General features: G+C 44.6%; 5 protein-coding genes across 6 annotated transcripts; 4 read left to right on the plus strand and 1 right to left on the minus strand.

The window, feature by feature from the left end:
- Positions 1-3,554: 3,554 nt before the first annotated feature.
- On the plus strand, positions 3,555-10,850 carry abcb6a (ATP binding cassette subfamily B member 6 (LAN blood group) a). Its single transcript, XM_068719704.1, has 20 exons — positions 3,555-3,832; positions 4,299-4,822; positions 5,540-5,680; positions 5,757-5,946; positions 6,309-6,401; positions 6,492-6,684; positions 6,790-6,911; positions 7,056-7,165; positions 7,266-7,331; positions 7,566-7,691; positions 7,772-7,848; positions 7,948-8,011; positions 8,104-8,189; positions 8,279-8,336; positions 8,432-8,536; positions 8,625-8,799; positions 8,896-9,008; positions 9,127-9,221; positions 9,344-9,412; positions 9,507-10,850. The coding sequence occupies exons 2-20, from the start codon at positions 4,307-4,309 to the stop codon at positions 9,664-9,666; spliced, it is 2,559 nt and encodes an 852-aa protein (XP_068575805.1). The 5' UTR covers positions 3,555-3,832; positions 4,299-4,306; the 3' UTR covers positions 9,667-10,850.
- A 449-nt stretch (positions 10,851-11,299) lies between these two features.
- Positions 11,300-15,516, plus strand: cnppd1 (cyclin Pas1/PHO80 domain containing 1). Its single transcript, XM_068719726.1, has 8 exons — positions 11,300-11,471; positions 11,945-12,047; positions 12,524-12,605; positions 12,703-12,823; positions 12,998-13,126; positions 13,206-13,267; positions 13,354-13,471; positions 13,564-15,516. Exons 1-8 carry the CDS (start codon positions 11,409-11,411, stop codon positions 14,206-14,208), a joined length of 1,323 nt encoding a protein of 440 aa, XP_068575827.1. The 5' UTR covers positions 11,300-11,408; the 3' UTR covers positions 14,209-15,516.
- A 427-nt stretch (positions 15,517-15,943) lies between these two features.
- prkag3a (protein kinase, AMP-activated, gamma 3a non-catalytic subunit) lies at positions 15,944-18,610 on the plus strand. Of its 2 annotated transcripts, none has more exons than XM_068719702.1 (13): positions 15,944-16,039; positions 16,170-16,209; positions 16,356-16,456; positions 16,533-16,614; positions 16,704-16,762; positions 16,962-17,022; positions 17,105-17,159; positions 17,247-17,373; positions 17,501-17,666; positions 17,748-17,785; positions 17,907-18,053; positions 18,134-18,319; positions 18,401-18,610. In XM_068719702.1, the coding sequence occupies exons 1-12, from the start codon at positions 16,022-16,024 to the stop codon at positions 18,248-18,250; spliced, it is 1,011 nt and encodes a 336-aa protein (XP_068575803.1). In that variant the 5' UTR covers positions 15,944-16,021; the 3' UTR covers positions 18,251-18,319; positions 18,401-18,610. The 2 variants fall into 2 exon arrangements, with proteins under 2 accessions (XP_068575803.1, XP_068575804.1); XM_068719703.1 differs by having other exon boundaries at positions 16,962-17,007.
- Positions 18,611-19,288: 678 nt separating this feature from the next.
- Positions 19,289-24,842, plus strand: retreg2 (reticulophagy regulator family member 2). The gene is made up of 9 exons (XM_068719603.1): positions 19,289-19,589; positions 19,893-19,996; positions 20,265-20,295; positions 20,619-20,748; positions 20,849-20,933; positions 21,140-21,277; positions 21,605-21,693; positions 21,854-21,989; positions 22,101-24,842. The coding sequence occupies exons 1-9, from the start codon at positions 19,336-19,338 to the stop codon at positions 22,889-22,891; spliced, it is 1,758 nt and encodes a 585-aa protein (XP_068575704.1). The 5' UTR covers positions 19,289-19,335; the 3' UTR covers positions 22,892-24,842.
- Positions 24,843-24,857: 15 nt separating this feature from the next.
- On the minus strand, positions 24,858-26,937 carry mdh1b (malate dehydrogenase 1B, NAD (soluble)). The gene is made up of 8 exons (XM_068719604.1): positions 26,831-26,937; positions 26,604-26,746; positions 26,361-26,529; positions 25,943-26,270; positions 25,703-25,844; positions 25,312-25,487; positions 25,089-25,228; positions 24,858-24,972 (listed from the first exon to the last, which is right to left on the minus strand). Exons 1-8 carry the CDS (start codon positions 26,870-26,872, stop codon positions 24,937-24,939), a joined length of 1,176 nt encoding a protein of 391 aa, XP_068575705.1. The 5' UTR covers positions 26,873-26,937; the 3' UTR covers positions 24,858-24,936.
- Between the last annotated feature and the right edge of the window lie 21 nt (positions 26,938-26,958).

Below are 26,958 nucleotides of genomic sequence, written 5' to 3' on the forward strand. Positions count from 1 at the left end.
TTGAATAATAAATTATTCAGAGGATTAAATACAAAATTTGCATCAAATCCATGAGTTTTCAGAAACCATTCCAGACATCGCCTCCATTCATCGTTGCACTTCCTTTACTCCACTTTTAATCTGTGCAGGCGAAGGGTGTCTTCCAGTCCATAAAGCACACACTTTATTCCACATTGCTATACTAAAGTCAGTGATGCGGCATAGCAATTGCCCGAAATTGATTTTCAAGTTCATAATCCATTGTACTGATAAGTCTTGTGCGCCCCATAAGACACACACTTTTAAACGCTTTTATTACATTAATGTTTAGTTCGTCTGCATTTCACTTGTCTCAGGGAGCCGCAGGTGTAGCTGCGATGTGAGACCGCCCCTAGTGGTCCCAGCTAAATATTTGTGAGATGATTTCAGAGGGGTGCCCCTCAGGATGTAACAGGTTTGGCATGTTGATGCTTTTTCACAAAGGAACAAAAGTAACTAGAGTTTGCAACTCAAAAGGGCAAATCCACACATACAGTATATATGTCAACTGTGACATATATACTGTGTGTGTGTGTGTGTGTGTGTGTGTGTGTGTGTGTGTGTGTGTGTGTGTGTGTCATACAGGAGAAAGGTGCTGCTAGTTTTCCAGTCCATTGTGCCTGATGTGTGTAGATAGGTTGGTTTTGTGGCCCTGCGTCTTCTCTAACAATACCTCTCTACCTCAGCCTGTCTGCTTCTGTATCTGTGGCAGATTCGCCCACACACTGAGGCACCGGGGTGTCAGTCTGGTTTCTCTAGCCTGTGTTATCTACACACACACGCACACACACTCCCACTCTCTCACCTTCTGGATTTCCCCCTCAGCCTCTCTGCGTAGACGACCACTGTGGCGAGAGCGCATAGTTCAGCGGCAGCGGCGGCGGCCCCTTTTGTGTTTATCAAGAGCAGTTGGAGGGGGAGATCTTATCCCTGCATGCGCTGTTCTCGTCACAGTGGGAGACGGTGGCTGAACTACTCTCTGTGGGCCGCCAGGGTTGGACGGTTCAAGCTCAAACTCAGAGGTACAATGTCAAGCTCAGCAGGCCAAGTGGAAAGTCTCTCCAGGTGGAAAGCTCTTTCAAACAGCTCTTAAGCCGGAGGTCATCGACCCCATGTACTGAGGAGCCATCACCCGTTTAAAGGCTTTGAGTTACATTCATAAAGTCTCAAAAAAATAAATAAGAGCATCCCATCTTTATTACCCCCTCGCAGGAAATCTGTCAGTCGAGACTGCCTCGACTCAAAATCTGGAGGTGGTCCTTTCACTCAAGTACCACAATGATGAAATCGGTTGAAAACTTCATGGATGGAGAATTCCCCTGCAGACAACCGTCAGCATGTGGGTCAAAGGAAGAGTCTAGACCGCGTGTCTGAACCAAGAACTCGGAGCACATTTTGTTTTGTTTTTTCCAGGAAAATCTCTGAGTGATTCTGACTGCGGGGCTGGCAGATAAGCTTGAAACACACAGGAGTAGTGAGGGCGAAGCTGTGGCGCGAACACAGACATGCTTTCAAATTTTCTAAATAACACAAGAGCTACCTTTGTTAATCCTCATTGAAAAATCTGATCATTGTGTTGCTGCACCCCTGGAAGCAAAGCAATAGTGTATGTGAACACCACACAATAGCTGGTGGCTGATTTGTGAGTATTAAAGGTAGCAAAGGTCATCTGCCATTGAGCTACTGGTAAGAACTGCAATCACAAAGCCCAATCCTTCAGTGAATACTACATTCAGCAGAACCCAAAGCTGTATTGATCGCCCTCAGTACTAATGAGATTGGACGTAGCATTCCTAACACCACCAGTATTCTCTTCTCACTAAACCAAGGGATTAGATTGGCACACACACATGCGTCTTATCCCCGCCTGTTACCGTCCATCGAGTGTCAGGCGGCTTCGAGCGGACAAAGAAGCATAAATGAGAATGAGAGAAAACGGTGGGATTGAATGCAAGAAAAGACACACCTAACGGACTTATGGGGCTCCAGCTGAGCCTGTATGCTGAGGTGGAGAGAGATGAGGGGTTTTTGATGGGCAGGCCATCACATCCACTGGGAGACAAAAGAGCGGGGTTTCAAGCAGCCGACGGACAGAAGGTCCATTTCCACTCACACAAAAGAGCCGGGGAGATGAAGCAGATTAGCAGCTCTTTATGCCCATTGTGAAGGCTCTAAATGATAAGATTTACCCCCTTTTCCATCCTAGCCTGTGCCCTGTGTGTGTGTGTGTGTGTGTGTGTGTGTGTGTGTGTGTGCGTGTGCGTGTGCGTGTGCAAGTGTAAGCTCCTTCCTCTTCCACATTAGGATACGCTTCCCATTTTTTTATTCCCTCACATGCAGGTACACACAGACACACACACATACACTTTTTTTTTCTGCCGAGTCTTTTATTCATCCTCACAGGAAGGACAGACGCGACAGATGGCTTTTGAGTCACTTCCCGTCTTTGTGCTAAACCCTGAATTTACCGTTTGATGGGAAAAGCTCTTAACTTAAACCCTCTCAATCACTGAAAGACTTCTTCACGAGTTCCTTTGCTTTGGAAGTGGCTCTTTTCGGTGGAAGAGGCACACTTGTTTCTATCATCATTGCTCACTCATTCACTTCATGTGGCAGTGAAAAATGGCACAGCGTTAGCATTGATATCATGCTATTATGTATTATTAAGTTCCATCTCCAGGACTAGCTTTTTCTCACCACCTGTGTCTCATGTGGGACATGGAGGTTTTATTAGCTATTGTTCATATATGACTCTGTTGCATACAGCTGTTTTCTCTGATTATACCTTAGTATTTAGTGCCATCTACTGATCCTTTTGTAACACTGCAAGCTCTATTTTTTTTTTCAAGCAATCCATTGTATAAGATACACAGCATCATTTGGTGTGTATGAAAATTAGAGTTGTGTATACCAGTGCTTGGTTTGCGACGCACATTTAATGTCAACGGAAAATAAGTGACACACTGTTGGAAGTTTCAGAAATTGACTTAACAGCATTACCACGACAAAGTTATATTAGATCATATGGGTTTAGCGTTGCTCTTTTTCATTGAACTGTTAATGAAGTGTAATTGAAAAGTGAAATGTAACTAAATAGATTTGCTCGAGGTACTCGTAATTTACTCACTTTACACTCATTTCAGAGGGACGTACTGTCCCTTTTACTGCACTACATTTAGTGTTTACAAGATACTTTCAGTTTAAAAGTTTAATCCAAAAAATATGAAGTGAAACAGCATAAGAATAAAATATTCAAATTATATATATATGAAAAATATAATTCATAATGAGTACTTTTACTTAAAATTCTTTACATGTGTTTGCTGGCAATAACCTACTTCTGTACTTTTATTTAAAATATCGTTATAGTTCTTATATCATGTTATTTTGTCCTCTTTTGGGGTCCGGTCTCCATGAATCAGGTCCGTTTTCAACCTCTAGAGGGCGCTGAGCGTCTGTTGTTATGGTTGTATCTCCATGTTCAGGCTGTATACGCCCACAGGCCATGCAGTCGAACACTGTTGCGTAAGGCGTCGATTGCCGAGTCATGGATTGGAGTTGTTTAATAACCAACATGCGCGCAACAAGGACAACATCCGTGACAGCATGATAACACACAGTTGATAGTAGCGATGACAGACGGATGGATGTATCACTTATAAGCTACTCTTATCAGTCCGTCACGTTTTTATTAAAGCTGGGTTAAGCTAGCGAACAGCTAATAGCTGTCAGTGGACTTGCTTGCTTCTCTGGAGTAACCTCTGTTAATGACAAGGTGTCTGCGTCGTTGAGGTGACAGAAGTCATAACATACGGTAAGTTTACAACTAACTAACTTTACGTGTAGAGCCTCTGAAATGTATGCTAATAGTGCTAAAGTCCTGCTTGCTGTCCCTTTAGCCTCTCAATATGAACGAGGTTGGAGTTGGTATAACAGCAACAGTTCACACTTTTGTGTGAAAGTGTTTCTGTGAACTGCTCTGCTCACACCTAAATATGTTACAGTTTGGTAATGTGTGGTGGTACGTTCATTTACAACCAGCAGCTTAAACCGGGGCGATCGTAAACCATGACTCAGCGATTAATAATGTCACTGAACTCCACAGCCTTATATGGCAGAGATATAGTTCACCCCTGCAAGTGTGTAGAGAGGCTAGGCACTTCTTTGTTGTGACCCATTGTTAAACAACATAACAGCAATTTAATTTTGTTGCAATTTAATTTAAAGATGCTCTGGACATTTGATGTTGCACTATATCTGTGCTTTCTGTCTCCCCCCAGCTGCAGCCATGATGTTAATGCAGGGCTACTGTGAAGCCAATTCCTCCATCTCTCGCACCTGGGTGGATGAAGGCATCTCCCCCTGCTTCTACTTCACGCTGGTCCCCTCCATCCTGCTCACCATCTCCTTCTTCCTCGGCACCATCCACTGCATATTCTACAAGAAGTATGGCACACCAATGGAGCCCAAGTTCATCCCGCGCTCCCGCCTCTACGGTTTCCAGCTGGCCGTCTCCGTCCTCCTGCTCGTCCAGTTCCTGGGTGGGACGGTGTGGCGGGCTGCCAGCGGAGGAGAGTTCCCGGGATATGTGTTGCTGTACGGCTGCTTCTCTGCGCTGGGCTGGGCGTGGGCTATCGCCCTGCTCAGGGTGGAGAGACGTAGGGCCCTGCTGATGGACCGGACGAGGGGCCACAGCGTGGCCCTGCTGCTGTTCTGGGCCGTGGCGTTCTCAGCGGAGAACTTGGCCTTCGTCTCCTGGTACAGTCCGCACTGGTGGTGGGGCCTGGAGAACACTCAACAACAGGTGAGGAGAGATCAAATGACTTCATCAAAATGTTGATGAATTTCTGTTGATGATGTTGTTTGTAATGTGGGTGGTGTGTGCTTTAACAGGCTAATGGGCCAAAGATCAGTGTCATAGTAAAGAATAAATGTAGGTTTGTCTTTTTGAGACACACCTTCCGCTCAAAGCAGTGCAGCCTGTCTTGTTTCCAGTATAACGAAGTATCCACCGAGTCAACAAAGACAGGCATGCAAACCATCTTTAACACCACAGTTAGTGAGGGCGACGCTAGAGCCTTTTTGCTGAGTCATTGCTCAGTCTGACTATCAGATCCCAGATCCACAGTTAACCAATCAAATCATAAGACACCGTTTTGCCCCTCCCACACTGAGTCAGTACCTTAACTTCCTGTTATGTAGTTGAAAGCATGACTAGACGTTTGTATTATTTTATCTGTCCTGAATTTAAACGTTTTATGATATGCAGTACGACTCCTCAAACGGTTTATTCTGTGCTTTGAAACCTCATTAAAACCAAACAAAAATAAATATTGTATCATTTATAATAATAACTTCTGATATATTGATATAAATTACCCATTGTAATTTAATGTCATTGTATTGTAAATGACATTAATTCAGTCATTAGTTTTGTCATTTTCTCATACAAAGCTGCATTATGAGCATAAATGCTGATCAGCTGGTATCCATATTGATCTGTTTTGAATCCCACCCTCAGGTGCAGTTCGCCCTGTGGCTGACGCGCTACATCGGCACTGGGCTGCTCTTCTTCATCGGTCTCAAAGCTCCGGGGTTGCCACGAAGGCCGTACATGCTGCTGATAAACGAAGACGAGCGGGACGTAGAGAACAGCGGACAGGTGAGCGACTTGCGAGCTCCCCTATTTAGAAACGTCACATGCTGTGTTAAGCATTTAATATATTTCTCTGTCTCAGAGCCTTTTGGGCGGAGCAGAAGAGAACCAGTCTACCTGGCAGGGTTTCAGGAAGAAGGTCCGCGTGCTTGTGCCCTACATGTGGCCCCGGGGCAACGTCTTCCTCCAGCTTCTGGTCATCTTCTGTTTGATGCTGCTGGGAATCGAGAGAGCAATCAACGTCTTTGTACCCATTTACTACAAGAACATTGGTGAGGGGCTTGTCTTTGTTTATTTCAGAGCTGCTTCTCAAGTCAAATGGGCCGCTTCGGCAAGCTCAGTACCAAACTGAAAGTGTTTTTTTCATTTATTCAGTTTGAGCTTCCAGAGCCACATAAAAACACGACGAAATAATGTTCAATATACACCCAGCAGACATCCTCAGGATGTGATGAAAGTGAGGTATCCTCCTCCTGATAGCTTAGTGCCTCCAGAGAGGAGAATATAAGATACCCCGCTGTCAGAGGACGCCATTGTCCCATTTATCGTCTTGTTACTCTACCTTATCTTCAAGCCAAATACCTGACCGCCTGACTTTTATTTCCTCACCGTAATGTCTTTGTCCCTTTCTCAGTGAATGAACTGACTGACGGCAGCAGCTGGCGCACTCTGGCGACTACAGTGTGTATTTATGTCCTGCTCAAGTTCATGCAGGGCGGCGGTGCAGGTAGGTCCAAGACAAGACAGATGCTCTACAAGTGACACCGCACCCTGCGTTTATGTCCCTGATCGCATCGCACGTGACGTTTCTTCCCAGGCGCGTCGGGTTTCGTCAGCAACCTGCGCTCTTTCCTGTGGATCCGGGTGCAGCAGTACACCAACCGCGTGGTTCAAGTGCGTCTGTTCAGCCACTTGCACTCGCTCTCCCTGCGCTGGCACCTGGGCCGCAAAACCGGCGATGTGCTGAGGAGCATCGACCGCGGCACCTCGTCCATTAACAGCCTGCTCAGGTGAGACGGCTTAGGGAGGACGGGGTTATCAATATCTTTCCTGAAATTGTATCCTTGGATTTGAAGTGAAAATGAACTCACTTGTCCCTCTTTGTTTTCCCACAGCTACATAGTGTTCAGCATCATCCCAACCATGGCTGATATTGTCATTTCTATCATCTACTTCATCACCTACTTCAACGCCTGGTTCGGCCTTATCGTGTTCGTCTGCATGGCCCTGTACCTCAGTAAGTATTGCGCGTTGAAACGTAGCAATCCGAAAGTCTGTATCGGTTAATAAACAATATTTAAGAATGCGCTGCGTTTAGCTGAACATCTCGGTAAGACGTTCCTTGAAAGATTTCTGACCTCCTCATGTTATCTCCCCCCAGCTCTGACCATCATCATCACCGAATGGAGAACCAAGTACAGGCGAGACATGAATCTGCAGGACAACAACGCCAAGTCCAAGGCTGTGGACTCCTTGTTAAACTTTGAGACGGTACGTCGAACATCTCGCCGTCCATCTAAAGTTCGGCTCATAGAGGAGTTTCCATTATTCTAGGATTTCACACTTGTTTCTTTTTTATTCCGTTCAACAGGTGAAATACTACAATGCAGAGAACTATGAGGTCGGGCGTTTCGAGGACGCCATCTTAAAATATCAGGCAAGTCGGACAAGTGTCCATCCGGACATTAATCAGTCCCGTGTCTAGCTAGCACTGCTTTTGAGATTTGCTGTCGGTGCCAAGATTCTGCGTGGGATAATATAACACACAGCAAGAACACATGCATCTGAATTTGAAAGTCATTACATGTGAACAAGCGAATCGGTAGTTAGTAGTTTATTTTTCACCAGCCCATACAGGCATCTGATGGATCTTTCCTCCTCCTGTTTTTAGGTGTCTGAGTGGAAGACCCAGGCGTCTCTGGCCTTCCTCAACCAAACTCAGAACCTCATCATCGGAGCGGGCCTGCTGGCCGGCTCCCTGCTCTGTGCCTACTTTGTGACCGAAGGAAAGTTTCAGGTACGGACCGCGACAACACGATGCTTAATGATGCCGAAAGTGACTTTTACTGATCAGAATGTGAAATCCTCTTATCTCAGGTTGGAGATTTTGTTCTTTTTGGTACCTACATCATCCAATTGTACACCCCGCTCAACTGGTTTGGTACCTACTACAGGTGAGAAGGAACTGCATTGAGATCGGTTGATAATATAATAATAATAATAATAATAATCGTGTCATAATAATCGTGTCGGCTCTATTTTCTTTACCGCAGAATGATCCAGAATTCTTTCATTGACATGGAAAGCATGTTCAAACTTTTCGAAGAGGACGAAGAGGTACTCTTGAAGCCGACTGTTCCGCGTTTTCTCTTCAAAGTCTGTATTATGATCCGCTTTTTAATATGTTCCGTGTTTGTTCTCTCGTGCAGGTGAAGGACGAAGTAAATGCTGGGAGTCTTCAGTACAGAAAGGGAACCGTGGAGTTTGAGAACGTTTACTTCAGCTACGTAAATGGGTCGGTTCACGTGACCTGAAATTGCTGCTAAAAATCGTTTCAATAGTTTTGATTTGACAAGACTCAGTTCTCTCCTCACTGTTTTCCAGCAAGGAGATTCTCAATGACGTTTCCTTCACTGTACTTCCAGGACAGACGTGTGCGCTGGTGAGGAACAACTTCAGTTCAAATCGCCAACACGGTCAAAGTGCCCGTGTTCTGTGAGGACTGTGCGATCTGTAATTTCCTCTTAATGTCCCCAGGTGGGACCGTCCGGCTCTGGGAAGAGCACCATCATGCGACTCCTCTTCCGTTTCTACGACGTTCAGGGAGGCTGCATCAGCATCGACGGGCAGGACATATCAAAAGTAAATGTTTGGCACCAGAACTACGGCATAATTTAATATAACGTCACGGGGACCGTGTCTTTACTTCGCCTTCATTGTCTTTCCTCAGGTGAAGCAGAGATCTCTGCGCGCTCACATCGGCGTGGTCCCCCAGGACACGGTGCTCTTCAACGACACCATCCGGGACAACATCCGCTACGGCCGCATCTCTGCCAGTGACCAGGAGGTGGAGGAGGCCGCCGCGGCTGCCGACATACACGATAAAATCATGACCTTCCCCGAAGGTGAGCTGGAGAGTAGCCCTCCTGCGCTCAAAGCGATGTGAGGGATCGTAGTTTTTTTTTTTTAAAACCACCTACCTGTGTTTTTTTTCCTGGTAGGTTACGATACGCAGGTGGGTGAAAGAGGACTGAAGCTGAGCGGAGGGGAAAAGCAGAGGGTGGCGATCGCCAGAACGATCCTCAAAGCACCACAGATCATCCTGCTGGATGAGGTGAGATTACAAAAAGGAGAAGTGATACCTGAGTGGACAACATTCCACTGTCACTCCACTTTGAATGGCTAAGTTACTGCTGTTGTTTTCAGTTGTGATAAATAGCGTCTCTCTGCAGGCCACATCTGCACTAGACACGCAGACGGAACGCAACATCCAGACCTCACTGGCTAAAGTGTGCATCAACCGTACAACAGTTGTTGTAGCTCACAGGTGAGAGATGCGTGTGCTGGGTGTTTTTTATCTGAAAGGTTTGAATTTATTCTGTTTCCTTTTGTTTCAGCTTTATCTAAAAAGTGGTGTGAATCTCTTTTTTTTCCCTCTATATAAAAAAGGTTGTCCACTATAATTGGAGCGGACCAGATTCTGGTGATCAGTGATGGCCGCATCGCTGAGCGAGGACGGTGAGTTTGTGACCTGTTGTTCTGAAAAGTCACGCTGACAATCCCACTGAGCTCAAAGTGACTCGCTTTCTCTCTCTCTCTCTCTCCATCCAAGACACGAGGAATTGCTCGTCAAGGGAGGCTTGTATGCGGACATGTGGATGAGGCAACAGCAGGCCCAGGACTCCGATTCCTCGTCGGACACAGAAGCCAAAGACCTCAAGTCTGAGAAACTGCAGCCGCCATCAACCTCCTCAGGCCACCACGGACACTGAATGTATTGTTTTTTTTTTTTTACTGAAACGGAATGTGCAACAGCAGGTAATGGAGAAAAGGGAAGGTGCCTTAACCAAACTGAGGAGGCACGAACAATGTGGTCGGGTCCAAATGTACCACAAGAAATACGTTTTTATAGGTATTTGTTGTATTTATGGCCAAGGTTTATATGAAGGGACGGGGCAAAAAGATCTAATTATTACCACGTCATTAAAAATGACATTGGTACTTTTTTTGTTTTAGTTCAAACCTTTTGTTACAAAGCTAAATTATGACAATGAGTTTGTGCCTTTATCCGGGCGGCACCCTGAGTCTTTATATTTTTTTTTTTTTTTTTTTTTGAGGATATTATTTTTTAAATCACTCCTGCTACCTTTTTAATGTTGCCTTTATTTTTCATGTTCAATGGTGACATTAGTTAGTTTATGCTGTTAACTTTATAGTCTGACCTGACATAACTGAGTTAAAGGTACAGAAGGGAGGGAGTATAAAGCACTCGGGGGTTAATGACTCCGTTGTCCACTACATTGTCATAAATGAGAGACAGTTCATTCTTTGCTCGACAAAATGTCAGGGATTTTATTTAGCTGTGTTTTATATTTTAAGTTTTTTGTAGTCGGGTTCTACTGTTATTTAAATTATAAGATTAAGTTATGAAAATACCTTTTTTTTTATAGTGTAAGCGTCTTTATAACTTTGATCACTAAGGTAAAGCTGGGTTTGTTCCTCGTCTGATCTTCTAAATTGTTGACGAGGTTTAAAGAATACACAAAAAGTAAAGGTTAGAATTGGTGTGAATACATATTTACATATAATGTGGTACATGGAAGTTATGGAGCCAAGTTATCAGTTTGATCTGCTTTTGCTGCATTAAAGGTCAACATATTTGCCATGAAAAAGATGTACAATCAAACTAATAATACCCACCATATCTATTCAATATTTACAGTCATATACACTATTTCTGAATAACAATTTGCAGTCATTTTAATGTTTTGTATCTGCTTCACAAAATGTATTTTTCATTGTTTAATTTTTGTAAGTCATCAGTTTTGTCATTTGCTTCTGAAAACAAGCAGGTTTTTTTTCATGTGTTCCTCTGATGTAAAATCAAAACATTGCTAGTATTTTCCAGTGGTATTTTATTTATGTGACGCCAGAAATAAAATGGTTTGAAAACGTTTTTCATCTATCTGTGTCTCACAAAGTTTTTCCTCTGAGGCTGCAAATAAAAGTGCTGGATAAAGCAGGAATTATCAAAATAAAAGCTGAATGTCCAGACTATTTGGACTTCCATAATAACATCAGGTTTTTACTGCAACATTGTGATTATTCATGAACTATCATCAGGCCAAACCTCAACCATAACCAAACTAAACTGAACCATTTGCTTGTATCAACCAGAGTCAGTTCATATTTTAGCCAATTTAACAAAAACAAAAAGAGGAAACAGACAACATATGTTAATAAATCATTATAACATTATAAGTTGTTTATATTTCCGTACGCTAGGTGGCGGTATAGATCGAGATATCGCAAGCCACCAAAAACGCAGAAGAAGACACTGTAGGTGTGACGTATCTCCAGCAGATGCCGCTAATGTATCGCTAATGCGAGCTGTAGCTTTCTAAGAACTGTCTCAGCTCAGGGCGTGTTGCTATCGGAGCTCTACTTTTTCCGAGGGGCCAAACAGTCGTCTTTTTCAGCGTTTTAGCGGACTGATGTTCAATCTACAGTAGATATGGATTTCGACGCTTTATTTAACGAAAAGACGTTTCAGTTTTCGGACTTCCAGGAGTTCACGGTACGTTATTGCGTTACGACCACGATAGGTCAACAAACTACGGAAGCTAACGCTAGTAGCATTAGCTCAGCTAGCTGATGTTTAAGTCCGCTGTTGGATCTCTTGTCCAAATATGCTGACCGGGGACCTAGTTACGACTTAATTTAGCTAATGCTAAGTGACTTTGAACAGTGTTTATAATCCAAGCAAAACAATGTGTCATTTAAAAAGCCTTAATAAAACAAATACGTAAAGCAACGCTAGCTCCTTAGCTTAGCTAGCGTTACAGTGTCGTAAATGAGTACCAGCTGCTGTAAACTTCGAGGTTAACTCATAAGATACAGTTTTTAAATAAGATAATCCGTTATTAGTCCCGCAGTGGGGAAATTCACAGGATCACAATGGAAGCCTTTACATATATTACTTTGTTTCCACAACTAGCTCTACAGTTCAAGTAAGCTAACCTAGCTAACGCCAGTATTGTTCTTCTACAGTTTCTTCCTGGACACCAGAAGTTGAGTGAACGGGTGAGAAAGCGACTGTATTATGGCCTGGACAAAGACGTTTCTTTAGATGCCCTCTCTTGTCCTGTTACAGGTGAGTTACATATTAGCTTCTAAACTAGGTTTAGCTCCTCCCCGACACACCCTATTAAGAAGAACTGGATGTACAAGTTCTTTTTCTGACTTACTATCAGTCAATGTAAAGAAAGGAGGATGTAGTGCTGGCTAAATCATGTTTGGGACAACTTTGTAACTTCCATGCACATGAAAGATTTCTAATCTTAGATCGATAGATTGGGATTGTACGCAAGTTCACGGTTGTCTAGGGGTGACCGTGGATAAGTGGAGAGCAGGGCCGCCGTTCAATCAGAGGGTCGGAGGTTCGATCCCCGGCTCCTACCTCTACTAGTCTCATGTCAATGTGTCCTTGAGCAAGACACTTAACCCCAAAATTGCTCCCGTAGCTGCGTCTACGCTGTGTAGATAGATACTCAATTGTAAGTCGCTTTGGATAAAAGCGTCTGATAAATGACTGTAATGTAATGTCTCTTTTGCTTTCTGTGATTCCAGATATCGCCGTCGAAATATTCCAGAAGTCTGCCCCAAGTCCAATACGCAAGCTCCAGAAGAAGTATGCTGCCCATGTGTCCAGGTTTGTACTTTGTAGGATGCATGTATTTTTGGATTTTTATGTTTTTACAGGAACTAAATGTAGCACTGCCACCTCAAACTATTTTGTTTTGCTTCAGGGAGGCTTGCATCTCTCCGTGTGCCATGATGCTGGCTCTAGTTTACATTGAAAGGCTCCGACATAGAAACCCTGAGTACCTCCAAAAGATCTCCTCCTCTGACCTCTTCCTGATCTCCATGGTATGTGTTGGGCTCATAGATCAATCCAAATGTGTCACTGGTATCTCTGGCTTGGTCAGTTTGATGCGTATCTTCCCAGCATTTTGGGTCCTATGCTGCTTTTTTTCCCCCTGCAGTTAAGAAAGTGAGTTTATTTGTATTGCGATGACAAATGCGCTGATCTCTCTGAACTAGATGGTTGCCAGCAAGTACCTGTATGACGAAGGAGAGGAAGAAGAGGTTTTCAACGATGAGTGGGGAGCAGCTGGGAAGTTGGACGTCAAAACCGTCAATAGCCTGGAGATGAACTTCTTGAATGCCATTGTAAGTGTTTGTGCATTTGAATTTGATGTGTGTTTGGATCAAGTTCTTTGTCCCAACCATCGTGTCCTGTATCTTCTAGGAGTGGAGCCTCTTCACGGAGCCAAATGACTTATTTGATATACTAAGTCAACTGGAAACCAGGTTGGTAGTTGGAAAACTTTCACCAAATTTCGTGTGGGGAAAAAAAAAATACAACGTATTTGTGACTGCGGCCTCTGTATCACCAGCATTGCAGAGCGGCAGGGGATGAAACGCGGCTGGTTCACCTACACGGACCTCTGTGTGCTACTGGAGCAGTCGGTGTGGAGTCAAGCCCTCACAGCCATCTACCAGCACTTTACCAAGGTGAGAAGGGGATTTTAGCTGAATGGAGAGGAGATTTATAGGCAAACATTGCAACAACAATGTAATCAAATCTAATTTTCTTGTATTTTCAGGTTTCCTGCATGCTGGGCCTGGTGTATCTGACCAGTGTGGCTGGCCTCATTGCCACCAGCGCCGTGCTGCACCAGCTCAGTCTCTCCAGAAGCGGCCCGTCCCTGCTCCCACCTCCAGCTGAGATTAGCTCGGACCTTCAGACCTCCAACCCGAATGAAGAAGCTCCTTCTGCAGCCCCGCGTCTCCCCTGTTGCGTTCTGGCCAACAAGAGTCTGAACCGCCAGACCGGTGCACTTGGGATCGACCAGGACCACATCCAAAGTCCCCCATCGGCTTCCTCACAGACCTCAGTATTGTGTCTCTGGGGCTCTCTCCTTGCCTCAATGGGTCACATACATCCTGAAACTGATTCAGATGTAGAAACACCCCAGACCTGGTCTCCTGTCTCCTTCTTCTGTCCCGGCTGTCTCGCGTCCCTCCCTCCTCTTCAGTGCGGGCTTAGAAACACCTCAACAGTCTTCGCTCACGGCCCCATTGATAAGCACCGGCGTCACGCACCGTGGCTGGCCCCCAGCCTCCTCGGAGGGGCGGAGCCCAGTCTGAACTCTCGCCTGGGGGTGTTTCCCCCGATACAGCTGGGACCCTGCCACCCAAAGTCCATGTTACCTGTCGATAAAGCCCAAGCTCTGCTCATGCCCGGTTAGCGACCGGCAAACTCCACCGCTGTCAACCTGTACGAATGGACTCTGGAAAGGAAACCAGCATTGTTTTCATGACTCATCCACTGCTTCGAGTCATGTTTTGTTCACTTTTCCAGATCTGAGTATTGCGCACAGACAGAGTGAGGATTTGACAACACGGTAGAGGTGTCGCTCAGCACTGCAGAATAGATTTGCCATAAATACAACGCCATAGTCAATGCTCTGCATCTTGTTTTTAAATACAGAGAATATCACAAGGGATTTAAAGCTAGTTTGATATGTTTTGTCACCCACATTTAATCATTGAAAGGTCAGACCCCTTGGGTGGTGATGAAGGGCCTTTGTGATGAGCGTTTTGAGTTGTTATATTACAGCTGTAATATTTGCTTGCTGCTTGGCAAGTTGAAGAAAGTGTGTGGAGGTTTCACAGCATATCTGAAAGTCGGGTTTCACAGTATGTTTGTTTGTTTTTTTTAAATGAAGGGGCTCTTTGAGAAGAAGGGACTAAACCAGTTTACTCTGTCTACTTCATTTAGGCTTATCCATATTTGCTTAGTGTAAGCAGTTATTTTTCCATTCATGCACGTCAGGCTTTACATCAGACAATGGTCACAACCATGCAGCAAGCACTGATATTGTTCACCAGGTTACTGTTAGTGAAACAAAGTGTGTTCAGGCGGAAGGCATCAAGGAAGGGAAGTAGGCTTCATACCTCAGTGTCACAGCCGTTGGCCACACAGAAAAATAACCATCAACTCCTCCTATTCTGCTCATTTATAGCGTGAACGGTCTCATTTTTCTTTTATGTGGGAACAGGGTGTCACATAATCTTAAAGGCACTAATATGGTAATGTGTGGACATTTAAAAGATCAAACTAGAAGTTTCCCATGCGATGGGAACAGGTCTTTATAGAGAGGATGTGCTGCAGGGGGTTTCTTGCTAGTTCTCATTGGTTTCTGGTGGGTGTTTTTGAAGTGAACTTCCTGAATAGAACATGCTGCAGGCCAACTGTTTCTTTGTTGACGCGTTCTGGTCGCTGCATTTGACTGATTGGACATTTCACTCCACCGTTACAGCATTGTCAAGTGTGTCTTTTAAGTAGACTTCTGTTTGTGCACAGAGCTGTTGAAGATGTTGACTTTGTATTGGGAAAAAAAACAAAAAAAAAACCCCGTTCGCAAAAAGGGCTCGGAGCGTTTGAATTTGATACAGCATGAAGTCCTTTAATTTTGTACATGGTGTAAAATGCAAATATTGTACAAATCTGTAAAAAGAAACCTGGAGCTAATAAAGGAAGCATTTCTTTGTGACATTTGTTGTCTTTGTCGTCATCATCTACTCCTGTCGCAAGTTGAGAGCCAACAATACGCTCCTGAACTTGGAAAGACTTCAACTGGGTGAAGCCTTGACATTTACTCCATATAGACCAGGATTTCATGCCATTTTAATTTCTCACATAGCAGGCCTCCACAAACCATTTGCAAAACATCTCCAGAGATGAATTCAACACCACCGAAGCCGGTAGATGGGGGGGGGGGGGTGACTTTATGTGATCCGTGACGGTAATACATGCGTTTTAAAGGGAAGGGGGAGCAGATGTCTAGTTCTGGCAGAACCTTGAGTGTCCCTCCCCCTGATCTGGTTCCATGTTCTCTCTCCCACCCCTCCCCTGCGCCTCTGGCCTGACACATGCCTCTCCTAATATAGACCCGACGGCTTTTTGGAGGAAAGGGTAAACAAACCCAGCGCAGCCACCAGCACTTTGCGTCTGCTGCTTCTGAAATCCCACTTTTTCATGGACACACAACAGAAATCATGGAGCCTCCCTCACAGGTGAAATGTTGCTTTGGGGTTGAGAAGAAAAGTGTTTTTCAAAAATATTAGTGGAATGAGCAGCCTTGTGGATTTCAAACCATTCTGACAATGTCATGTGGAGAATGTTGTTTCACTTGCTCTGTTGTAGGTGTCACTCCCAGATAAGAGGCAGGAAATGAAGAAACAAGGTACGACTGCAATCACTAGCGCACATGTGAGCGTGAACACATGCTTGTAGGCGTGTGAATGCATGTGTCCATATATATACATATATAGATATCTATATATATATATATATATATATATATATATAACGTGATGTGATTCCTCACAGAGGCTGATGCCACAGTCTACATGAATTTCATGAAAAGTCACAGCTGCTATGATGCCATTCCAACCAGCTGTAAACTGGTCATATTTGATACCAAACTACAAGTAAGAAATGCAACTTGTGCATTTTTTTTTTTGCTTGTAAATCCTCACTGACTGTGTGAAATTATGACTTCCAAAGGTGAAAAAGGCGTTTTTTGCACTGGTGGCAAATGGCTTGAGGGCGGCGCCGTTATGGGACAGCAAGTTGCAGAGATTTGTGGGTAAGACGAGGGATTGATGGAATGGTCATAGTGAAGCATTAGTCACTGTGAATTGTAATAATGGGAACATAAATCATTTGCTTTCACAGGTATGCTGACTATTACAGATTTCATCAACATCCTCCATTACTATTACAGGTCCCCTATGGTGAGAAGGACTACACTACATTTAACATTTAAACTCTGATAGCTCATCTTTTTAAGAGAGTATGGACATCATATGTCAGACATTATTATAATCTTTTTATTATAACTCATATGTCACAGATACAGCAACACAGTGTGAAACTCTTTACAGGTTTTAAAGGGTTTGACTTGACTCCTATCATTTGGGTTTCCCTCTGAAGGTTCAAATGTACGAGCTGGAGAGACACAAGATCGAGACATGGAGAGGTGATTCATTTCAAAGTAAATAACCAGCACTGATGAGCGTTAACATCTCAGCACCTCTGTGAGTTAGCATGAGAGCTCTCTGTCTTCTTCTGTCTAGACGTCTACCTGCAGTGTTCCAATCACATCCTCATTAGTATTCCTCCAGAGGCCAGGTAACATTCTCAGATGTAATCTACGAAAACTCAATTTACATTTCAGTCTGCTAGCAGTAAAGTGTCTCCTCTCCTCTTTCCTCTTAGCCTCTTTGATGCCATCTATTTCTTACTTAAGTATAAGATCCACAGGCTGCCGGTCATGGATCCGAAGTCAGGAAACGTCTTGCACATTCTCACCCACAAAAGAATCCTCAAGTTCCTCCACATATTTGTGAGCAACAAAGATGTTCAGCATTGGGAACTACCTACCTGATTTTGTATTTCTTTGTTTATGTCTGGACGCATTAACATTCTTCTGCTGCGGTGTGGTCTGGGGGGTTGTTGTTTTTTCTTTTCAGGAAAAAAAAGTTCCCAAGCCTGCGTTCATGGGACGGCAGATCCAGGAGCTCGGGATCGGAACTTTCAGGAACATCGCCACTGTTCAGCAAACGGCAACGCTTTATGATGCCCTCGCCATTTTTGTGGAAAGGCGGGTGTCTGCACTACCCGTGGTGGATGAACAAGGTGTGCTCTTAAGAATATGTTTTACATTATAGAGCTGTATTTATGGGTATCCTACTGCATCCAATAATTTGTTTTTCTCAGGCAAAGTGGTGTCCCTCTACTCAAGATTTGATGTGATTGTAAGTACTGTGTCTTGCCCAGTTTTTGTGGAGCTAAGGCTCTATTAGTAATCTCAAAGTACACCGTACGACAAGTTGATCGTCCTTGCTGAGGTTTTTTTCCGTGTTTGCTCCATGGCAGAATCTAGCAGCCCAGAAGAGTTACAACAATCTGGACATGCCGATGCAGGAGGTCGTTCGCAGGCGCTCGTGTTTTGTCGAGGGAGTAATCAAGTGCTACCCTGATGAAACCTTGGAAACCATCATAGACCGGCTGGTCAACGCTGAGGCAGGAAACGAGAATCTCAAATATTTGTCATGACATCAAAAGGTATTTAGAAATCATTATCTTTTCCCTCCTTCCACCAGGTCCATCGGCTGGTCCTGGTGGACAGGGCTGACGTGGTGAAGGGCATCATCTCTCTGTCTGACCTGCTGCAGGCCATGGTCTTAACCCCTGCAGGTATTGATGCCCTTATGTCTTAGCACCAGAGGACAGAAGGTCCCCTTCCCTCCTTTACTACCTGTGTACGCTTGAGTCCTGTACACAGCCAGGTATGCCTCTCAAGTATTTTTTAGGATACTCATAATAGTTGCTGAGTAGAATGATCATAGCTTTTTGCTTCTGTCTTTCAGAAATCAACTTGAAATGAGAGATCACAAGAGGAAGGAACTTGACATTAAGATGTCTTGATCTATGTGCTGTGTTCAAGAAACAATAACTCAGTGAGCTGACCTTGATGCTGTAATGAATCTCTATAGGTCTCCAGCACAATGTCTATATCGGCTGCATTTGATCAAATTGATCAACACTGTATATTTCTGTATTAAACATTTGTATCAAAACTTGCAGGTGTGTGGTATTTCCTGGATCAATGCAGTATGTGGACTATGGCAGAAGTGCACTAATTCTCAAAATAACAACAATTAAATACACAAGCTATAGTCCTAAAATAAATATGTTATAAATGATCAGTAATAGCAGTTGCAGTACTGGAAGTGGTCGTAACATTAGTAATAGGAGGCTGCACGTGTTGGGGAGAGCCTTTGCAGGTCTCAAGTGGGTCTTTATGCAATATTACATGCATGCTGCCATATTTCTGACCACACGGTGGTGCACTTGTGCATTAATAACAAGGAAACACGTGACTATATATACATTTTTTTTTCTCATCCGTGACGGGCCTTGTGATCCGTCCGCCCATCTGTGCGTTAGGACATCAAGTTGCCGGAACTAATCAACAATAAGGCCGGAAATTAATATTGCCTTCAAAGTAAAAAAAACGTACCTGATAAAATATATTTAATGTAATGAAATCATTGCAAATCATTATATTGGATGTTTTGTAAGACACCTTTAAATTAATCAAACACGTATATTTTCATTGACCAAATGTGACTCATATTCATCATCTTCGTGGTGGTACTTTGTTAACTTGTTGGCAAAGGCGATTTTATTTTATTCTGAAACTCACAACCGGATGCTTAGTATTTGTCAGTTTGTCCCACTTGATGGTGGTTTCACCATATACCCCGTGATCTCCAAAACAACATAACAAAGTGGGGGAAACATGGCGAGCGAAGAGGAGGCCAGAAGATGCCCCTCGGTTACCTCCTCTTCGGTTGGCCTGGAGTCTCTGTTCCCTGCGGGGTCTTCGGAGCGGGTCTGCGGGGACGTGAACCCGGAGCTCGTCCTTCTGCGGGAGCGTCTTCAGGGTTTTCTCTCGCAGTACGAGTCCATGCTGCTGTGGCTGCAGAGGCTGCTGGTCTGGGAAAGGCCGTTGTACAGCATCACTGTCGCCTTGACACTCAACACATTATTCTGGTAACCGAAACCGTGTTTTAATCCCGCTCTTCACACCTGTCTGACAGCTCCATGAGGTTGCATTGAACACCATTAGCTAGCTGGCTAACGTCCGCGAGGATAAATTAGCTAATCCCACGTCTTTAGCATGATGCTAACGTAGACAGTTTAGTGGCCCCAGGCCTCGTTAACCAACTGTCAGTTACAGACAACAGAGGTGCCATGCAGATGTATTTATGAAGTTTAACATGTAAGTGAGTTTCAGGACATTAGTTTATTTTATTAATACGTTTGTGTGCTGTTGTTTTCTGCATCTCCACACAGGCTCCTGTCATCCACCTCCCTGCGGCCTCTGTTCCTGTTGAGTGTGTCCCTGCTGGGACTGATGCTGCTGGAGAGATGGAAGCACAAGTTGCCCATCATTACCAGTAAGCCGCTAATGTGATTTTAATATGGCCCTGAGGCTTTGTCACTCTTTACCCAAGCAATTGCTCCCTGTTGCTGAGCCAGTTTGTGGAACACAGTACCTTCACTGGATGGAGAAGCCTGCTATGATTTTTGTCAGTGTGGAGGAAGTATTTTTCCTGCTGTGTTTTTTGCCCCCCCAATATGTTCACTGTCATTTCCTTATGTTAAAACATCACATGAAAGAAACAAATGACCTAATTGTCGCTGTGTGTTTTGCTCCTGCTGCAGTTCAACATGCAGAGGCTCCCCCTGAACAACGGTATGTAGTGTGTACATGATGAACAGACGCCTCTGTGCTTTCATTTCCTGAACCAATTCAAAATAAGAGCATAGCTTAAATACAGACAGTGTGAAGTCTGTCTTTATGTTTAGGACATTTCTGTCACATGTCACACCATATCATCAGAACTAATTGTAAGCTACCAGTCGAGTTTAGACTGTTCTATTGGTGTTTGTCTTCGTTAACGACATTCTCGAGGAATCTCACTTTACCTCTTTGCGAGCATTTCAGTACAGCCTGAAGCACTTAATGTACAGATATTTGTCCTTTTACAAATGTTCTCTATTCCTGTATGCACACAGTGACACGATGAGTGTGGAGCAGCATCTGCTCAGTATTCCTGAGCTCAGCCACCACCTGGCTGAAAGCTACCTGACCTACCGCCTGTACCTGCAGGAGACGCTGCAGTACAAACGACAGAACCACGGCAAGGTACAGCGCTGTGACTCTGCCCATTGACACACAATTACAGGAAGCATGCCCTGTGCAGCTTGAAGGTGTCTTATTTGTCTTACTTGCTCTTGTTTCCCAGTTCTGTGTGATGATGTGCAGTGGCTGTTTTGTACTTGCCGGGGTTGGGCATTACGTACCAGGAATCATGATCTCCTATATTATTGGTGAGTCACCTCTTTCCCAATTGGCATAAATAAACAGTTGTACTAAGCCGTGAATGTACATGGGAATGTGTGCTTGTCCTGACAAACGGAGGGTGTGTGATAATAAGTAATGCTGATGTTGCACTCAGTGTGCATTTTCTTGCTTTCATACTCGTATAAAAGAAATTTAGTGTAAAGTTGTCACTGTTTATTTTTCCCCCGTTCAGTCCTGAGCGTGCTGTTGTGGCCGCTGGTGGTGTACCACGAACTGATCCAGAGGATGTACACGGGCCTGGAGCCCATCCTGATGAAACTGGACTACAGCATGAAGGGAGAAACCGAGCACCGCAAGCACGACAAGAGAAGTGAGTGCTACTGGGACACCTTCGGGCTACAGATGCTAGGCCCGACCCGTGTGCGTCACGTCAAATTAACAAAGCTGCGGATAGACGCTCGTGTATTAATACGGGAGTCGACCGTGCGAGGAGGAAGCGTAACATAAGGAGCCTGAATCCATGTAGATCATCTTTCTTGTCTCTCTTACTGATATCCAACCTCATTGTTGTTACATATATGTGTGCCATTCGGTCTTTGAATCTGTTGTTGTAGTCACTTATTCACATGCATTTTAAATGTGTGTGTGTGTGTGTGTGCGTGTGTGTGTGTGTGTGCTTGTGCGCGTGTTATAACAGAGGTGAAGAAGGAGGTAGAGGAGGGGGACGAGCCGAGAGCAGAAACCGAGAGTGAGAGTGAGGAGGAGCTGTCCCTGTTCGCCCCGACGGTATGGAGACACAATAATCAATACACTGCCACATAGACGTTATGTTTGTATGTATTTTTGTTTAGCTTTTGACCCCAAGTCTCCAATAAGTGCGATTATGGAAAAAGGTGAGAAGGACGATGATCCGTTTGTGACATAACGCTGTGGTTCCGTTGCTCAGGTGGATGTGAAGACCACCGCTCTGGCGATGGCCATCACAGACTCAGAGTTGTCGGATGAAGAGGCGTCCATCTTAGAGAGTGGAGGGTTCTCGGTGTCCAGAGCCACCACTCCGCAACTCACCGACTTCTCTGAAGGTAAATGATCGCTCATATCGACGTCGCACTTCAAGAAACGTCTTGATCTGTAAATGATATCTGGCTTGGATGCTTGACTCGGTTTCTTTTGCTGTGTCATCTCCCCTGCAGACCTGGACCAGCAGAGTTTACACAGCGACCCGGAGGAGTCCTACATGCGGGATCTCCCCGAGTTCCCCTCGGTTGAGGAGTTCCCATCCATCGAGCGCAACCTGCTCCACTTCCCCCTGCGAGGCCCCGGCCAGGGTGACGCAGCCCAGACCGGTGCTCAATCGGAGAAGGAACCGCTGAGCCCCGCCAGCCTCCTTATCCAGCACCTAGCGTCTCCGCTCCACTTTGTGAACACGCACTTCAACGGACACGGACGACCACCGGGGGGGGGGGAGGGCGTGTTGCCCGTGGCGGGGGAAGCGGGGGCGCGGGAGGCGGAGGAGAAGGAAACTGCAGGAACCCAGGGACCACAGCAGTCCTTGGAGGCCTTGAGCGAGGAGATAGTGAGCACGGCCATCTCCACTGTGGTGCAGAACACTCTGTCGGCCCTGCTGCGCTCCAACTCAGCCAGCGAGGACCCCTCCCTGGCCGAGTTCCTTCCCACTGAAACCCCACCGGGCGCTCTGGAGACCTCCACCCCGCCCACTGACACCACTGCTAACACTGCTAACACTACACAAGGAGCGGACGAGGACCCGGACGAGGCGATCACGACAGGAAGCGGCACCGGCGAGGAGATGCCCGACGACACGCTAGTTCCCACCGAGGAAGAGGACTTTGAGCTCCTGGACCAAAGCGAACTGGAGCAGTTTGACGAGGGGCTGGACCTGGTCTCTGACCGACGGGCGGTGGGAGGAGCCTCGGGAGCTCCAGAGACGCCACCGTCCCCTCAGCATCAACCACAGTCATAGCTTCCCCGTTATCTCCTCCTGGCCCCAACTCTTGTGTTTTTATTTGTACGTTAGACCTCCATCATATCCACACATACTGCTATATACAAAACATTTATCAACGAGTTTGGCGTTTAAAGCAGCCGGTCAGTGATTGTTTGGCACATGGTTGAGATTACTTGGTGCGTTCTGCTTTCATAGAGTTTTTATTTGTTCAATGAGAGCTGGCTTGGGTTAACAGTTACAGAGTTACATTACTGTCAGCGGTTGCAAAGTATTTTCTATATGGTTTTGCTTGATAAATTATTAGGCAAATTTCTTACGGCGTAGTTTAAAAACCGGTCCATGTTCAGTCTCACGTGAGAATAATGATGCCTTTATTTTCAACGCTTCCACCTTGTTTCCGTTCAGATGTTTATCTCGATGGTGTTATGAAGAGTTGAAATGTTGGGTTATATAACTATTAATATATGCTATAAATTATTTAATTTAACAGTCAGTCGATGAAACTTTATTGTTATGTTGAGGGGGGGAGTTTAAAACCAAATTGAATCCCCCTCAGTTGCCCATAATGTTTGTATGATAATTTTAATTCTGACATGAACGTCCGTCCAGGTTTAAAATGTAGTTGTGTAATTCCCAGAGTTCGACTTAGTCAGACAATAGTATCGTCCTTCACTTTGTCCGTAGCTCCAAACGTCTCCAAGGTTCCAGTTTTGACAGAAACATTCAGTCATTAGTGGTCTTTCACTTGTTGCCTGCAAATGGAAACTTAATCTTTGACATTGTTGGATGTTGACAGGTAGTAGATCTTTACCCACACACACACACACAAGTGACTTTGATGTAACAAGATAATGTCCCTGAAGTTCCTCTATGTGATTGACGCCTCATTTATATTATTTGCGGATATAATTTAACGTCATACGCCCATATGTAGTGGAATTTATTCTTTATCTACAACTCTGTTGAAAGACGCGCGCTTCTTGTTTGATGGGCCCCTCTCTACCTATTTGTTGCTTGTATAGTCATCACTGGGATATGTATATTTACCAAATAACCTTCTTTGTGCCACGACAAGTCCATGCATGGATCACGCACGTATTTACCATAATCGATACTTGAGGTGTTACTTTTACTGGAGCAGATTTTGTTTCTGTTTCTGGAAGGACGTAATAGTTTAATGACGTATTATGTACCTGCTGGGGGAAACTTTGGACATGACAAAAAGAAACCTGGCACTATGCTCGACTGCTTTTGTGAACCACTCAGCATCCGGATCTCAGGGGTGGGTTGTACAAATTGAATATAACATTGCAGAACATGTGTCCATTTCCCGACTTGTCGTAGTGCACTGTATTTGTACTAACCTTTCTTTTTTTTTTTTTTTTTTTTTCAGTCAACGCCTCCTTGTGTATAGTGTAGAAATGCTAAAAAAAAAAATATATTCTGCATGTAAAATCAGCACTCTGTTCAAGTTCTCCTTGTCAACTGACAAAGTACTGCACAATTTGTGAGAAGAAGAAAAAATCAATTTGAATGTTTCAGGTTAAAAGAGCCCATTAAATTCAGTTTGTTTAATATTTCACTACCAACGAGGGGAAGACGAGATGTTTTTTCAGGACTGGAGATGGAAATGGGTGGAAAGTGATAAGATCAGATGGAGAGAGGGATATTAACAGACTAGTTTGTGTATGGTAGTAGTGTGTTTTATGCTTTAAGTATCGCTTATGGAACTATAACAAATACACTGAACTGTACAATTTAAAAGAAGAAAAAAAAAAGGAATATATTTTCTAATTTCTCCTTTTTCCATAAAGTACTCAGTTTGATCTTTTACATCTATAAACATAACGGCTATGGACGAGTTTCACAAAGCGGAAAAGATTTACTGTCATTAAACTGGTCAAATAAAAGTGCGACACCACATGTGAAAGTAAGAGAATAAAAGAACAAACTGAAACAAACTTGAGATGTGGCATTGAGATGTATCTGGATTATTTCCTTTGATCATTATAATCAACTTTTAGTCTGTTAATATGCAAATGATTTTAGTCTTCTTTATATCAATCCTGCAACATGTCTGATCCCAGTTCTTTTTCCTGGGAAAGAAAAACACCTGTTAGTACCTTTTAAACGTGTACATTTAATGTTTCAACGGTAACGACAGACTGCAGCTATGAACACGTGCGTTGTGCTACGTCTTAACTTGACGTACCTGCTTTAGTTCACTCGCAGAGAGCTGAAGTCTCTCCTTCAACTCGTCTCCAACAGTCGCGTCGGACAGCAGGGACCATTTACCGTCCGTGAACGTTACTGGGAGTGAGAGGACCACGCCATCTGGGAGATTGCAGTCGCCTACAAGTAGCCAAAGACAATCGCAGTTCATCACCAGCTCCATCAGCCCAAGATCAACGTCAGGGGTGGTGTTGTGTCTTCACCTGGGCAGAGCACACCCATAGAGAAGACCTCATCTGGACTACAAATGCCATTCCAGGCCTTTAGGACAGCGAGGATCCCGTTGGCGGCCGACATGGCAGCCGCTCGGCGGGACTTTGAAGCCACAGCTGTACGCTGACGACGCACCGAGTCTTGAAAGTCTGTCTCCAGCCATTTCCTGGAAGAGGGGAGGAGGTTGTGGGCTTGTTGGCATAACACAGGATGTTGTTTGCACAGACTGAAGTCAGGAACGGATTGGTCAGGAGTTTTGTAATTTGATATTAGACCTTTTGTGTGTTTGTTTAGCAGTAGAGTTAACCAATAAAGTGAAGGCAATAAAATTAGATAAGCCATTAATCTGTTTAAAGCGCACTAAGATGTATTGTAACAAACCTGTCATGGAGAATCTTTTGAGCTGGTTGGGAGAAGAAAGCTGGTCCTTTGATTGCCCCGTCATAGTTGAAAACCTTCGCCCACTGCAGGTCGATGTAGAAACGACCAGTGATGTTTCCCCACACGATGACATTTCTAACATCTATAGCAGAAGAAGAGATCATTGATCCTTCATGTAAAGTGGCTAAAATGCAATGTGAATATATATATATATATATATATGGAGAGACACTTTACTACCTGATGTCCTCACTTTCAGCTTCTTCGCAATGATGGCCTTGGCTTCATTCTCCAGCTGAGTTGACATGGTGACAAATTGGCTGCTGTCAATGGAGCGTGCATTGTCCAGAAGAAGTGAGCATCTCAGGTTGGCGAATGAGTCGGCACACACAACGACCGTCACCTCCTTGTTGGCCCTCGTGTCCATCAGTCGTCCGTACTCTCTGTACCTGTCTGAGATTTCCTTTTTCTTCCTCTTTCCCTCCTCATCGCTGTCATCAGACTCATGCAGCAGTAGAATGACATCCGCGTCCTGGAAGGCCTGTTCCAGATCTGTGTGAATAGTCACCTGTGGATGTATAAAGTTAGATTGGCTTTATTTTCCTTCTATGGTGACGACGAAAGGTATCCTTAAAAAAAAAAAAAAATAGCCTAATACTTGATGGAGCAGAGGGAGTGCCAGGTCCTCCGTCTCCATCCTCAGCCCCTGCAATCCCTCCTCGGTCCCCTCCAGGTCCAGTAGGTGGAGGCTGATTGCGGAAACATGGGGGAACACCTCAGCAGAGAGCAGATTGGGGATCAGGAAGTGGCAGGTTGGGTTGAGAGCACTGGGAAAGTACGGGAAAATAAAACATTTATATGCAGATATATTTCTTTGGTTTGGTTTTTCAGTCTGACCCACCTACTGATCCATATGTGAAGGGGTTTGATGAGACTGACACGATGCTGCTCCTCTACAACAAGATTCATCTTGGTTTCCAGATTCTCTGCCGCAATAGTCAGCATTAAATCCGTCGGCATGTCTGATGTGATGCTGTAATAGTCCTGCACAACCAATGATTACAGAAACTGGCAGGTATGGAAGATTAGAAGTGATTTTAGTTAGGAAGACCTAATAGGTGTGCCTACCTGGCAATGTTCTAGGAAGTCACTGAAGCCCCCTAAGAGCATCCCTTTCCCCCCTTGGTCCACCAGTTCCCTCCAGACCAGAGGGGACTCCTTGTGTTTCCAGCCATTTCTTTTGCAGGTGGCCTCCA

The sequence above is a fragment of the Cebidichthys violaceus genome, unplaced genomic scaffold (genome assembly GCF_023349555.1).
Source record: "Cebidichthys violaceus isolate CVI_PGR_0920_01 unplaced genomic scaffold, fCebVio1.0.p SCAF_24, whole genome shotgun sequence".
Classification (NCBI taxonomy): domain Eukaryota; kingdom Metazoa; phylum Chordata; class Actinopteri; order Perciformes; family Stichaeidae; genus Cebidichthys; species Cebidichthys violaceus.